Source organism: Danio rerio, chromosome 20 (genome assembly GCF_052040795.2).
Source record: "Danio rerio strain M-AB ecotype USA chromosome 20, GRCz13ab, whole genome shotgun sequence".
Taxonomy (NCBI): Eukaryota; Metazoa; Chordata; class Actinopteri; order Cypriniformes; family Danionidae; genus Danio; species Danio rerio.
This window is the reverse complement of record NC_141040.1, coordinates 27,108,421-27,124,122: the sequence shown is the minus strand read 5'-3', so window position 1 is coordinate 27,124,122 and position 15,702 is coordinate 27,108,421. Positions and strand designations below refer to the sequence as shown.

General features: G+C 34.7%; 3 protein-coding genes across 8 annotated transcripts in view; 2 read left to right on the top strand and 1 right to left on the bottom strand.

Moving 5' to 3' along the window:
* The first annotated feature begins 581 nt into the window (after window positions 1–581).
* On the top strand, window positions 582–7,343 carry ociad1 (OCIA domain containing 1). The gene is given in 8 exon segments (NM_200302.2): window positions 582–733; window positions 874–958; window positions 1,072–1,125; window positions 2,314–2,361; window positions 2,462–2,594; window positions 4,295–4,521; window positions 4,904–5,059; window positions 6,733–7,343. Coding segments are annotated over 8 exon segments (801 nt in total). The 5' UTR covers window positions 582–673; the 3' UTR covers window positions 6,771–7,343.
* Window positions 7,344–8,053: 710 nt separating this feature from the next.
* dcun1d4 (DCN1, defective in cullin neddylation 1, domain containing 4 (S. cerevisiae)) overlaps window positions 8,054–15,702 on the top strand; it is a 41,018-nt gene continuing 33,369 nt past the window's right edge. For 3 of the 5 annotated variants that reach the window (XM_087297016.1, XM_087297019.1, XM_087297024.1), the window contains exons 1-2: window positions 8,054–8,163; window positions 8,719–8,781. In XM_087297016.1, coding sequence (XP_087153142.1) covers window positions 8,768–8,781 — 14 coding nt within the window. In that variant the 5' untranslated portion in view covers window positions 8,054–8,163; window positions 8,719–8,767. The remainder of the gene's footprint in view (window positions 8,164–8,718; window positions 8,782–15,702) is intronic. The other 2 variants (XM_087297015.1, XM_087297018.1) reach the window with 1 other exon arrangement.
* ociad2 (OCIA domain containing 2) overlaps window positions 8,778–15,702 on the bottom strand; it is a 30,392-nt gene continuing 23,467 nt past the window's right edge. The window contains 7 exon segments of one of the 2 annotated variants that reach the window (NM_001044856.2): window positions 8,778–9,708; window positions 10,441–10,523; window positions 10,617–10,761; window positions 10,862–10,909; window positions 11,776–11,829; window positions 13,530–13,623; window positions 14,082–14,201. In NM_001044856.2, the coding sequence (NP_001038321.1) occupies window positions 10,442–10,523; window positions 10,617–10,761; window positions 10,862–10,909; window positions 11,776–11,829; window positions 13,530–13,623; window positions 14,082–14,156 (498 nt within the window). In that variant the 5' untranslated portion in view covers window positions 14,157–14,201 and the 3' untranslated portion in view covers window positions 8,778–9,708; window position 10,441. 2 annotated transcript variants of the gene reach the window in all.

Below are 15,702 nucleotides of genomic sequence, written 5' to 3'. Positions count from 1 at the left end.
GCGATTAATAACGTACTTATACTGACACTTTAGTGTCAGTTATGATTCTATTAAGTTAAATGTAGTTTCTCTGTTCAGACTAAAGTATTTATATTGTCTAAGATGAGCATAACCATTATTTATTGCTGTAAATGGGTTATTAGTTTTAGTCTTACACATTTTCACGTGTTTGGACGCTTTTTGCCCCTTAAATAAATAAACATGAAATCACATAAAATGTTATGAATATTGTTGTTTTAAAATCGCACGTTATTATTAGATGTGTATTACAAATGTTATTACAAGTCTACGTGTCGTATGAAAACAGTTCACATACAAATTTACTTATACATGTAAAGAAACTAAAAATGTATATTTAAATAATTTATTAAATTAAGAATCCGGGGAATTAAAATTAGTTTTAATCGAAGTCGAATTTACAGTAAAGCATTCCTCATTACATAACTGTTTATACAGTAAACAAAAGCTCACAAGGCAAAACAATAAATCGAAAGAGACTTTTAATCTGTACTTCCGGCCTAACGCCTGCACTTCCGGGTTGGTCTGTTTTCCTAATAAGAGTCGACTGGAGGTCATGTCATAAAATGTGTCGTTGAACTTGTTGACTGGTAATCCGCGTAATCCCATGGCTACTGCAAAAACGTTGTTTTTGTAATTGCATCTAGGATTGGTCATGTCGCAAGCATCGTCTGGATTCACTCCGGCTGCCCAAGTCCAGCATGGGTCCAGTAAGGTAGGCAGTAAATTCACCTGGCAGTGTTTGTAAACTAGAACTAAACTGCTCTGTCTCACGCAGAAGTACTCCAAAAAGCAGAGTGTGTCACTTAATCATCAATAGGTGTTCTTTAATTACTCATAATTTTGCCTCCTCAGGGTGCTTTTAATTCTGCTTATATTCCCACTGAAGAAGAGAAGCGTGTCTTCAGGGAGTGCAACTCAGAAAGCTTCTGGTACAGATGTGAGTAATGCTATCCAGTCATTAAATGTTGATTTTCTGCATTACGTTTTAGCCTTTGCTAGATACAGATGAGCGTTTCTGATTATGTGTTTGTGCTTTCTCATTGTCTTCAGCTTTACCATTTTCTGCAATAGCAGTCGGAATCACTCAGGTACTGGTAGCAAAAGGTATGTTCAAGTCCTATATTTCAGGTTTTTACGTCTGTTTCTCGTTCCTATTGTCATGGAAAACCTGGAATTATCAGTGAAGATTTAAAACAAAGGAAAACCTTGGAAGTTTCCATATAGAGAATATGATTATATAAATATAAATTTGTTAATTTTCTTTTCGGCTTAGTCCCTTTATTAATCTGTGGTCGCCATAGCTGAATGAATGGCCAACTTATCCAGCACATGTTTTTTTGCAGTGGATAGATACCGTCCAGCTGCAACCCATCACTAGGAAACATCTATACACTCTCATTCACACACATACACTACACACAGTTTAGCTTATCCAATTTACCTATACCACATGTCTTTGGACTGGGGGAAACTGGAGCATCTGGAGGAAACCCACACAAACACACACAAACATGCAAAATCTACACAGAAATGCCAGCTGACCCAGCGACCTTCTTGCTGTGAGGCGACAGTGATATCCACTGTGCCATAGTGCAGCCGCCTATATAGAGAATATTGTATTTCTAAAAATTCTGAGATATGCTTCTTCTTTTTTTTTTTTTTTTTTTTTTTTTTTTATTGCGCTTAAAGTGTTCAAAAATGTATATTGTTAGATATACCTTTTGGAAAGTATATTTAGTCTCTCTTAAAATAATAATAAAGTAAAAAAAACATTTCACCCTGTTATTAATAATTACTATAAAGGTTATTGTTAATTCAGGGAAATTTAAGGGGTAGTTCACCCCAAACTGGAAAATTGTCATTGTTTATTCTCTGGGGTTCTCTGGCTAAACTATCACAGTACACGTTATTATTAGTTTATTAGTTTATTTATTTATATAGCACATTTTTACAACACAATGTTGCCCAAAGTGCTGCACACAATCAATACTAAAAATAAAATCTACATCACATACATAGCAATTAAAACATAAGGCAAACCCCTCAACATTAAAAAGGGTAAAATACTAAAGAACAAAGTATGCATCGTTTGGTAAAAGAACAATACAAAATTTCCAATCCTATTATTATTATTATTATTAAGTAGGAAATTGTTTATTTATTTATTGTAAACGTCTACTTTTACAATGATGCATTCAAAAACTGCAGAAATGTTCTAATGACAATGACAAACTAACCCTTTATTTAAAACAAAAGTAAAGAAATTCTCTTATTGTTATTATTTTTCCATAGGAATGCTTTCTCCATCTCCACGATTTGGTGCTCTTCCTAAAATTGCCTGTGAGTATAAAGAACATCAGACAGCACAAAATTATATAGAAAGCAATATAAAAAAAGATTGTACGGAAATTGCCATTTTCAATAAATGATTGTTGTGCAGTTGCTGGCATATTTGGATACATCGGTGGAAAAATGTCTTACGTGAGGGTCTGTCAAGAAAAGTTTATGAAACTGGAGAACTCGCCACTGGGAGAGGCATTACGACAGGGACGTCTGCGTCACGTGTCTTCTGAGTAAGTTTGTGTTTTCGAATACATGCTCGATTCGTTCATTCTAGTCTTTATTTATTTATTTTTTGTTAATTGTTTTGCTTTATAAAATGTTTTAATGGCTATATTACATTTTTATATTTATTATATAACTTTAAACAATTTATAAAAAGATTCAGCACTTGCTGCAGAAAACGCCACCAAAACATGACACTTCCACATTTCACTGAAGTCTACACACGTTTTCCCTCAAATTAAGATTTGAGGTAAATTAGGGTAATTAATGCCAATACATTGTATTCAAACTCTTATTGGTACCATTTAACACTGAATAAAGCACATAATCAGCACCTGAGGTGATCATTGCCATTGTAGTGTATGCTGTTATTCCAGCCATGATGTTGCAGAAATATAAACCATTTCTAATGGCCACCATTGGTGGTTGGGGGAGTAACATGGAAATCCTACCTTTAATCGGATGTTGCAGTGCCACGTCACATGTAGTTGGGACAGGGTGTAGACAATGTACAATATTCTATAAATTGCAGATTTGGACAGATAAACTTCTCTTGCTGAGGCTGAAAGGCCTTCATCTAGACAACCTGCTGTCGAAGAGTTTCAATTACTTCAAAACAGAGTTAAATCAAGTTTGTTAGATATTTACCATTTGATTAACAGCAATATTTAAGGCAGAGATTCCCAAAGTGGGACCCCTTTGCCAAAGTTGGCCCACTGTAACCTTTGATTTGGCCCACCATCCCATCTGAGAAGAGAGTGAGAATAATTTAGTGAGTTGGGGAGAATGCCTTTAACAGAGATCAAATGTAAAATGTAATGTAAAATATACTGTATTAGTTAATGTAAAGCAAAGTTTTCTTGTCATTTTAAAATATTATTGAATAAATAATGAAATTACACATGGCAACTTTATTTATCTTCAATCAAATCAAATTTGTTTTTTGACCCTTCATAAGAAAAAGTTTGGGCACCCCTGATCTAAGGGGTTCCTGTAATTTTAATTCGATTAGTATTTGCATCTAATCGAATGTTTTTTTTTCTACTATGCTTCAGAATATATTCAGTAGTCAACATTTGAAGTGGTTCAAAACCTTTCATCAAAGTATTTCTAAAACAATTCATCATCAATTGTTTTTGAACTTTTGAAGTTTTTCAAAATTGTCCTAACACCTTAATATAACTCTGCTCTTTTACACTCGTTACACTGTAAAACAAAAATCTGTAAAAATGTACAGTAAAAAATCATTCATTCAGTCATTTACACAACTGCTTAACACCATCATGGTAACACACATAAAAATAATAATTATACATTAATAAATAAACATATATATATATATATATATATATATATAAATAAACATAAGATATATATATATATCTTGTTTTATGTAACATAAAACTCTAATGTACTTAACTGATGAGCATAAATAATAACAATAGAGTGTCTTGTGGGGAATTCTGTGAAAGTCAATTTATGTTTATTTATCATATTTATCTAGGCAAATTACTGTTAACCAGGTTACAGATATTTAGTTGAAATTACGGTCATCTTTTACAGTGTAGTATTTAACTTTAAATGGGGCTAATCAGTGACCTCGGAATTTATAAAATTATAGATTGTTCTGTACCTTTACTATTTTGTGATTTCCTATGTCAAGTAAATAATTTCTTTATTTTTTTACACCATGATATTTGTTTCATAGGATGAACCAACCCGATTTTGATCCAAACTCATCTGAATCTCAGCAGCCTGGTTCAGAGTCCGTCCAACAGCCTGCGACAGAAGTCAGCTCTGCAACTGAGAGCTACAGCAGCTACACCAGCGATTACACTTACAGTACCCCATCTCAATCATACGAAACCACTCCTTTCAGCTCTGGATTCAGTGATTCTGGTCCTGCTAACATCAGGGATGATTTACCCTCGCAAGGTACTCCAATGCTTGCTCATGAACACCATTAGTCTGTTAGGCAAATCTAGTAAACGGACTCTTGAGATTCAGAGTAGGGTTAACCAAACCCAAAACAAACCACTCAGTTTTACATTGTTCAGATGGCTTATGTTGTTCTAAAATGTACAATGCTGAAGAACCCTGCTAAAAAGCACCCTCATTAACCTACAAAACAGACTTTACTCAAGCTAAACATAAATTTAACAGAGTACTCGCTGTAATCCGCTTTCTTCAGCAGGTCCTCCAGATAAATTTCCCTGAATAAATACAAATTTGTATACAGTTGGCAAAGGGAAAGTACATTTGTCACTGAATAAGGACTTGGTAGATGTTTAACCAGTAGTTTGCATTTATTCTAAAGCGCCACTCTATATGGAAGAGGATGTGCCCAAGAGAAAGCCAGTGTTGTATGAGGAACTGCGTAACAAGAACAGGGAGAACTATGAAGTCACGCTCCCACAGAAAAACCAAACGCAAATGAAACCACAAATGGAGGTGATGCAACCCAAAAAGGAAGGTGAGCTTCTGTAACCGATAACTTGTAAGGAAGTCTGTAGAAGCAATGAAGTGTGAGCCCTGTAGAGATTTTGAAAGCCTATAAAAAGTTTCATCGATTATCTAACTGATAAATATGACAGCACCCATGAACTAATTCAGTTCAGAGTGTCAGTTGGGTTGGCCAATGTGAAATTTAGGGCCATGTACTAGGCATGGGACGATAACCATTTTAAAGGTAAACACAGTTTGGAAAAGTCAAGATTTAAAAAACCAATAAAATTTTCTGCTATACCATACCTACAATATATTATATATGAGATTTTAATTATTTATTTTGTTTCGTTTTTAAGTACAACAGTGCCTCCAGCATGAAAGATATCCAGAGATGTCGTTTAAATTGTAAAGAAATTTGTGTTTCTGACACTAATCAAGAAAGCAGAAGTCAATTATTCATTTGAATTATTTAGCCTGACATGTTCACTGTACCAAAATAAAATTAATTGGCTGCGTCCGAAATGGCCTACTATTCAGTAGATGCTGCATGTGAATTCGAATTTACTATGAGACCGCTAGAAAACTACTGTATGAATGTGAATAGTATGAATGGAGCATGGACTTACTACGGATGCCATTTTGTCATCATCACGTGCCCTACCTATGTCACTCCCATTCCTAAATTGTCTTGCGGTGCATCATGGGATAGTGTAGTGTCCATCAGATGCTCACTTGTGAATTTTGCCAGAAGCAGTAGGTCAGCTAGATACTGTTTTTTAAATTCTATGAATTCGGACATACAACTCGACGCTCATACTGTTTTTGGTGTACTGTATAGTATGGAAATATATGATTTCGGATGCAGCTATTGTGTTAAAAGCGGGAAAAAGTTCTTATTTTTTAGCCAGATATTTAAAAAGAATATATTTTAGAGCAATAATCACAATACCGTGAAACGGGGATATTTTTTATCCAAGGTTATCATACTGTTAGAATCTCATAGCGACCCATGCCTATCATGAACATTTTTGGAGGTGGAACCGTACACATAATTACTGTTTGTTTCCCATCTCTGCTTTGAAGTCACTGATTAGCTTGTTTTTGTCACATTGTTAACATAAAGTATCTTATTTTACCTTATTAATAAGTAGTTTAGTAAATTTCGGCTTTATCTTTAAATAAAATCTATAAAAATCAGCTAATACTTATACTGTAAAGCATTAATATAATGTAGCTACAACAGTAAGGCCTATAATTGGCAACATAGCCTAAAATAAAAAAATTCAGTTGCTTGTTTTTAGTTGGTAAAAATTACAAATCTGACCTCTTCCCAACAGGGAAAACCACTAACAATCAAGAACGGATGATTCTATGGTGTCATGGCTTTGCAATAAAAAATGTTGTTATTATGGAAGTCAATAGGGCAAAAACAGCCACTAAAATGACGAAAGGGTATAGTTAATTTGAATGATGCACACGGATTAGAAAAGATACACAAAGATGCGTTTATTTGATGCATAATGTGCACCAAACCAAAAGATCTCCACCAAAAATTTAAGTAAGAATATGTGAATATTTTGAATACACTTTGCTTATTGGAACTTTTGCTTAACTTTGGTTGGGTACTAAATACTTTATAATCCTTTAATGTCCCTGTATCTTTTAATCTGTAAGCCGATTTCTTTCTTACTCCTCCAGCTAAAAAGAACAAGTATGGTGATTCCTGGGAAGAGTAAGAGAATCAGATGACTGAAGAACTCCAAATGGCTGTGGTGTTTCCTCGCCTCATCCTGCCAGATCAGACCAAATATCTGATTTATAATGCTGAATTGAAGATGAATGTATTTTAAGGAGCAAGGTCTTGGAAATGAATGCAAATTTTGTAGAATCAAGTGTATTTGCTCAGATAAAATATGTAATCTTGGCTTCTTGTTTGTCAATTTAAGTATCAGTGTTTGGAGAAATGATTTCCAACGAAACCTTTTTCAAACATAATAATAATTTAAATATAATATAAGTGTAATAGATGCCCAGGAATGGCCATGTAACAAATAAAACCATCAAAAGTTGATTCTCCACTGAAAATTTAGTTCAACGCAGTTTTAAAGCTATGCACAGGTTACTGACTTGGACCCATGATAATCATGACATCATCGTTAACTGATGTTACAGTTTATAGTCTTGTCCTCTACGCTGGAAATAAGGGATGAGGATTTCATTGTACTGAAGTTCATTTTATTCTCATTTTAAATGAAGATTTTTCATTCAGATCTTCAGTTATTTCAAATAAAGCTGGTGAAATCTGCAAACCCCTTTGAACCTCTTTTGTTATTTGGGTGTATATACAGTTGAGGTCAGAATTATTAGCCCCCCTTTGATTTTTTTTTTTCTTTTTTTTTATTTCCCAAATGATGTTTAACAGAGCAAAGACATTATCAAAGTATGTTTGATAATATTTTTTTCTTCTGGAGAAAGTCTTATTTGTTTTATTTTGGCTAGAATAAAAGCAGTTTTAAATTTTTTAACCCCATTTTAAGGACAAAATTATTAGCCCCTTTAGGCAATTTGTTTTGATAGTCTACAGAATAATATACAATAACTTGCCTAATTACTCTAACCTGCCTTGTTAACCTAATTAACCTAGTTAAGCCTTTAAATGTCACTTTAAGCTGTATAGAAGTGTCTGGAAAAATATCTAGTCAAATATTATTTACTGTCATTGCAAAGATAAAAGAAATCCATTATTAAAAATGAGTTTTTAAAACCATTATCTTTAGAAATGTGTTGAAAAAAACTTCTTATTAAACAGAAAACGAATAAAGCAAACGAACTAATAATTCTGACTTCAACTGTACGGGAGTGGGGGACCTGTCCCTTTCCATTCGAGGGTTGTCCCTACACACACACACAAAAAAAAAAAAAAAAAAAACTCTAGATAAAATAATTGTCTAAGTAGAAAGAAAACCGCATTTATCATTTAAAATGCCTTTAAAAACATGATGAGTTCCCCCTCAACTTTCTCAGAGTGGTTCGGTCCACTGTGTGCTTTCCATCATCTCGCCTACTTGATCACACACACGCACGTCAGAACTGGCTGGCTGCGGCTGAGTTAATGTTGAATTTCAGTAAGTAAGTAGGGGATTTTATTCACCTTAAATAAAGCGATTCTCTTAATGTAGTTAGTACAGACTCGTTCATAAATTAGTTGCGGCAAAAATGCTGATTACCCATGTAATTGTCCATGAATCTGCTGTATTAGCGATTAATATCTAGTTAACGTTAGCTTGTTGCTAACGCTAAATCGTTTCCCATGCATGCATTGTTTCATTTGTGACGACTTTGTATAATTAGTTTGTATTCTATTTTAAGTGACTTAATTAATTTATAATTAAAATGTTAACCTTTTTTAATTCTTTTTTGTGATCATTTTTTGATAGTTTTGCATTCTTTAAAACACTTTGTTAAAAGCGTTAAAGCACTTTGAATTACCATCGTGTATAAATTGTGCTAACGTTACAGTATAAATAAACTTGCCTGGCAGTGTTATGTATTGGATAAAATGACAGAGAAAATGGAAATAAGATCACTGCAGCTAAACACCAAGTACAAAAAGTTCACATATTAAGGCAATTTGGCTTTAAGAATGAGTGCTTGTTAAAATACTAATGTCATCAATCACACCAGGCAAAGGAGAAAGAAATGATTGAGGAACAGGCAGAGCAGGGTCAGTCAGATGTACAGTGTCAGGTAAGGGTGTTGTGCTTTATTGAGGGTATAATGACTATTCTTTTGGGGGTGAACAATTTTTAAAATGTTTTCGGAGTTGTGGCTGTTTAGCAGACGAACCTCACAGGTTCACTGATTTACAATATGATCGGTCATTTTAACGTTTTTAAAGTTAGTTATGAGTATGGAAAATGTATTTTGCTGCATTTATTCTGCTTCAGGAGTCAGTCTATTGACTGTAAACGACACAACAAACAATGCAATAAATAGTTTCGAAGAAAAATTTGCTTTGCCATTGAACCTGAGAAAAACTTTGAGAATAATCATAATGACGTAGTCTCCATGCTATAATAATAATTTTGATAAAACCATTTTTAACTGTGGGGACATATCTTTAATAGTACAACTCGGCTGTATTATTTGTGTCCCCTTCAAAAAATGCTTGAAAGAAATTTTATATTTATTGTCCCCCCTACTGTTAAATCAGATTTACGCCCATGTATAGTATGATGATGCCATAAAACTGAATCAAAACCTCCAGAAATTTGGAAAGCTGAGCAGATACCGTTGGTGTATGTATCAATATCAGAGCTTACTCGTCCACCTTAATTGTATGTAAAACACTGTACTTGAGACAAACAACAGTAGCATTCATCGCTTATTGTTATCTTCAAAATACCTCTTCAAAATAGCTGTTTGACACACCTACAGCTCGTTTCAGTCAATGAACCTGTTGCACAAAGGTTCACAGCGAAGCATAGTTACAATGGACTGTGGTGTCTTGGCGCCCCCTGCTGGTTAGTTACCTTTAGGGTCCATTACAGATGATTTCAGCTGCCTCCTGTTGCATCATATTTTAAACAAACATTCAGTCTTTAATCATTTTATTTTATTATAAACAAAAAACAACATATTTTAATAAGTGGCTTCCTGCTGAAACTCAAAACCCTACGGGGAAAAAGAAAGAAATAAAGTATTACTTTTAGTCTGAATTACATAGTGCAATGTCCTTTTGAACATAAGCCATATAAGCTGTTTAAGTAGGTGTGGTTTAGGATTCAAATTAATAGCAGCCAGTAAGTTTGGTTTAGAATGCAATGGAGTAGTAGTGGGTGTAGTTTAGGTGTAATTGTGTTTGTGTTTAGATGTAAATTAAGTGAGTGTGTAGTAAAAATTAAAATCAGTAGTGTTGATGGGTGGGGTTTAGAATGAAATTTTCACTGGTGTGTATATGAGAATGTAAGAGTAGTGTGTGTTAGAATGTAAATATCTGATGGGTGGGGTTTAGAAGAATGCTAATATAGAATCTGGTGGATGTGGATTAAATATGTAAATTACTAGTTGTGTATACTTTTGTAAATTTAAATGGACAGTGAAGGTGGGTGTGGTTTAAAATCTATCAATAGTAGTAATGGATGTGGTTTAAAATGTTTGACTAGTAGTAATGGGTGTGGCTTAGAATCAAACAGTGCTGGTGAGTGTACTTTAGAATGTAAATGAACAGTGGGAGGGGGTGTGGTGGGTGTAAAATGACTAGTGATAGTGTGGGGGGTGGTGTGTGTGGGTGTGTGTGTGGGGGGGGGGGGTGTCAGTGAACAGGTGCTGACTGATGTGGGCCATGTAGCTCTTCTGTGTTGATGTAAATGGGTGTGTTTGGGTGTGCTTGTGTTTTTTTTTTACCTCAGCTCTGAGTGGGTGCATCAGGTACTGTTGCAGCCTGTGCTTCTTGTTGCTTGCACTTTTCACACACATGGATGCAATGGCTGTTGAAAGTAAAATAAATATTTTAAGCAACCAAAAAATCAGTTCACTGCATGCAATTATTTCACGAATAACAAACACATTAGGATACTTACTTATGCCCAGGTCTTAAGCCACCAGGTCCAAAGCCAGGGCCACCAAAAGCTTTTGTGAACTCTGGTCCCAGTTTGTTGTTGAACTTCTCTCTGCAGGTCCCGATATACGAAGCTTTGCCTACTGCAAAACCCACAATACCCGCCACTGCAGAAGAGAGTGCACAGTAAAGAACAGTAAAGTAATGATACATTTGCATAATAATGGGGTGTGAGAACGTACATTATTATTCGCAACAGTGACTTACAAATCAGTTTAGGGAAATACCCAAATCGCTTGGACTGTTTCCAGACACCTGTAAAACAAGGTCAGTGAATGATCAGTGTTCAATTTATCAAAATAAAATGAGTGATCTAAAGATTTTGAAGGCTGCTCACACTGAGAGTTTTAGACCCATGTATTAGACCTATTGTGAGTTCTGAACTCTGTGTGTGTGTGTGTGTGTGTGTGTGCGCGTGTGTGTGCGCGTGTGCGTGTGCGTGCGTGTGTAAAAAAAGAAAAAAAGGAGAACTGAGCCTGTCACTTACCTTTGAGACATTTAAAATCTCCATTTTTTTCATAACATGAAAAATATTTTGAAAAATATTGGTAAGCAATATTGGCTTTGGAGCTGCAATAAATGGTCTGTAAATATGTCTAAATTCCAATTTAGATGCAACTTCAAAAAATCTAAATGTAAGCATGACCATTGTAGCTTAAAGTGTCTGAGTAATAAATTCTGTTGCATCAAAACAAAAATCTTTCTAAAGCTACAATTTGTAAATGACTACTTGATGCTTTTAAAACATTTTTGACTTTACATTTATTTTGTGAATATTTCTTAATTTAATAAGTGATCAATTTGCAACAAATTAATCAAATCACAATGTTACATAATTACATTGATATAACTTCCATTTTTATGTAATGATTCTTCATAGTTTATCTATATTATACTTTTCAGATAATCATTTCAACATTAGTTACTTATGTACATCAAGTTAACTAAAATAAATATTACAAATCTGGCTATAATAACCCTGATTATTGCACATGTGTTACACATGTCAGAATTACAATCTATTGCATCATCTGAAATGAAACTGCCCTGAACTCAGTAATTAAAACTCAACAGCTTTGTGAAATGAACGTTTTTTCTAAATATTTTGTAGGCTGTCTTACCACTGTATATGAGACCACCAGTCACAGCCATGCTGCCGGCAGAGACGGGAAGAGCTGTGGAGATATTAACAGATCAGTGCTTAAAAACAATACTTCAAATTCACATCTGAACATTCATTCACTTTCTTGTCGGCTTAGTCCCTTTATTAATCCGGGGTCGCCAAAGCGGAATGAACCGCCAAATTATCCAGCAAGCTTTTTTACACAGCGGATGCCCTTCCAGCCGCAACCCATCTCTTGGAAACATCCACACACACATTCACACACACACTACGGACAATTTAGCCTACCCAATTCACCTGTATCGCATGTCTTTGGACTGTAGGGGAAACCGGGGCACCCGGAGGAAACCCGCACAAAGGCAGGGAGAACATGCAAACTCCACACAGAAACACCAATTGAGCCGAGGTTCGAACCAGCGACGCAGCGACCTTCTTGCTGTGAGGCAACAGCACTACCTACTGCGCCACTGCCTCGTCCTTGAACATTCATCTAAATGCCAAACAGCACACATGCTTAATTTAGTTTTGGTAATTTTATATCCAAAGATCAACACTCAATGGAAGTACATAAATGATCAGTAAGGGAGGCACTTCAAAATGAGGCAATCCGCAGGACACTTCCACCATTCTTACAGAGGTTCTGACATCAGGAATGATCCCCACCCTTACTACAAAGAGGCTGGCGGTACAAAATAGTCTTTATAAAACCATCATTTAGTATCTTTAATCAGCAGTTCATTCCGCTAGCTATACCCCTGATATAGCAAGGAACACAAAGACTGAGGGAGGGAGTGAGTGAGTGAGCGTATCTTAAACATTTTACCATCCAATACCAAATAACTGGCTACTTTAGACAACTGTATTCCAGATCACTGTCAACGCTAAACAACAGGCAGATAACATGAGGCTTATGTTTCCCCAACACAAACAGTGCTGTGGTTAAACCAAATTCCAGCCATGTCAAAACATAAGCACTGGATAATAAATGCGTTAGTCCTTATTTGGAAGAACATTCTTGAATATACGTGCACACACCTGTCGAATCCCTTTTCACCAAAGCAAACAACCTGTGAAGATCATTCAGAGGAGAAGCTCTCTGTCTGTTTTGTACTTACAGAGTTTTAAAGGGGGAAAAAAATTCACTCAAAAGTTCTAAAACAAAAATTTAACCAATTCCACCCAAACAATCCCAAATGAAAAAAAAAATCAGTTGTACAGTATAGTAAATATACAGCTTTTTAAAATCATACTGTAGAAAGTTACTTTAATTCTAATAGCTTTGGTAATACAACCACTATATTATTATAAACAAATTACCCATTGTTGTTCTAAGTTTTCAATTCACTATAGGCTTTATTATGCTATACCACAGTTCACTGTAGTAAAAACCAAGGTACAATACAGTATTTATTAGCGTTTATTAGGAAATTATACTACGGTAAGCTGTAGCCTTCATTAACAAAGAGTTGTAATTACTATAATATATACAGTATAAACACTTTACTACTGTTCATAGTTTTTACTATAGATTATATTTACTATATACAATATTTACTATGGAGTACCATAGTATGTTTTTCATGGGATGGAGGTCAGTGGAAGCCAAAATTGATTTTTGTTAAATATGTTTAGTGTTTTACAGAAAAAAAAAAAGATTTTTCAATGACACGAGAGTAAACATTATTCGCATATACACTTTTTTTCAGTGCACTCACTATATGTGATAGTAAATCATTTCAAGTGTCTCTTTACCTCGATACCAGAAGCTATCATGCTGGCATTCCATCCATATCTGCTTCACATCTTCTCTGGGAAAGCGTGGATCAGCTATGGGGCACTGAAATTGCTGTAACAGCAAATGTTTGGAGAAAAGTATCACTGATTTTTCTTGTTTGGAGACATTTGTAAAGATTTTTTGATTAATCAAGCTACTTTGTGAGTAAAACATTCACCACATGGTATTTTCAAAACTAGCTGGCTTGGAAAGATAATCAACATTTCAAGCTCACTTCTAAATGTACACTTCAGTTTCCTGACTCTGTGCAAACACCAAGAGCAGATACACAACCCTCATAGAAAGTGAGGTGAACATCTGGTTACTATCATTAAACATGTAATTAACCACATGAACGTTGGTCTATAAGCAAACATTCAAATCCATAATTTTACAAGCTTTTTATTGGACTTTGACACTGCTTTCCATGTTGAATATCTTCATTACCAAATGAAGACTATTTAAAAGTATCTTACAATAAGGAACAGAAGTATTCAGAAAGATAAACAAACCTCTCGACATGCACTTACCTTCCATCCAGGACGGCCAGATTTTGTGTCCACGGCTGATTCTCCTCCTGTGCTCTGATTACCTTCAGTGCTCATGTCTTCACTGTTTTCAGCGCCTGCGTTTTCTTTGACGACTGCTATGTCTTCATTCAGTCCACTTTCTGTTTATCTTTTGACCTCAAAATCCTCCTCCCCCTCCTTAGTTAACTTGCCTTGCTCCTCCCATTGGGGCCACTCCAGTGCTGTGATATCGAGGACTTCTTTGACTTTACGTAGTAGATGCAACCCAGTGCAATCTCATGGCTGCACTGCAGATTACACATGAGCGTTGTGCTATTTCAGCATGGACAATAATCACTGAATTTAATGTTTTTAGTTTGTTAGTTTAGTGTTTTTAATTGTTTTAATAAAACATCAGTAGACTTGAGAATGTTTGGTTTCTGTACGGTAAACTGAGTACATTAGAAAAACGTTTTGCTTTTTTAATCACAAAAACTAGATGCTTAATTTAAGGTAACATTGACGTGATATTTATTTAGATTTTGCCAGAGATGGGTTGTGGCTGGAAGGACATCCGCTGCGTAAAAACGTGCTGGATAAGTTGGCAGTTCATTCCTCTGTGGCCATCCCGGATTATTAAAGGGACTAAGCTGAAAAGTAAATAAATGAATGAATTAATTAATTTTGATTGTGCATTGAAATGTTACATATTGGTAATAGCCATAAGTAGTTTATATTTTCCACAATTAGCTCATAAACATAAGGTGTATTTTTGTCTCAACTGTTCTCATGTAGAGTACAGTTGAGACACCACTGATTAATTCTCTATAGCTGGCTAAATATGTATTGCAAACATAATAATTTAGAGTTGTGCATTTTTCAAATTATTGTTTTATTTATTTATTTATTTACTTTATTTAATTCAGATTCAGTTAAAAAGATATAAGAACAAAATTTATTCATTTATTCATTTTCTTGCCGGGTTAGTTCCTTTATTAATCTGGAGTCGCCACAGTGGAACGAACCGCCAACTTATCCAGCACGTTTCACGCAGCGGATGCCCTTCAAGCCATAACCTATCACCGGAAATCATCCACACACACAAGACCAAAATATTTAACACTATAAAAGATATTGCTATATTAGCACAAAATGTAAACATAACAGTAAAAAGAACATGGAAATAGTGAAATAAAACAACAAAAAGTAAAAATATTATTTTTACACACAGAAAGAGCGGTATTTCTAATATCATTACATTAAGCACAGAGGTTTTTTATACTTTACAGACATATTAAGTCAGTATATTTACCCCATACATAATTGTTTATTCTATAAGCCTACCCTAAGCCTATAACAGTAAGTGTACTGGTTTACACACAACCTATAAGTATTTATTTCATTATCTGTGATTTAACTGTTATTGCATGTAACAACATAGTGCATCAACTGTACCCACTTTATCACATTGTACAGTTTAAAAAATACTATCTAATCCTTTTAATATTGATTGTAGAAAACATGTCTATTACTAATAGACAGTTAAAATAATCACAAATATATTTTTAAAAACAAGTTCCATAACGTGTTTATGACATGACTTGTATCATATTATCACAATGCAACTAAACTGCATGTAAAG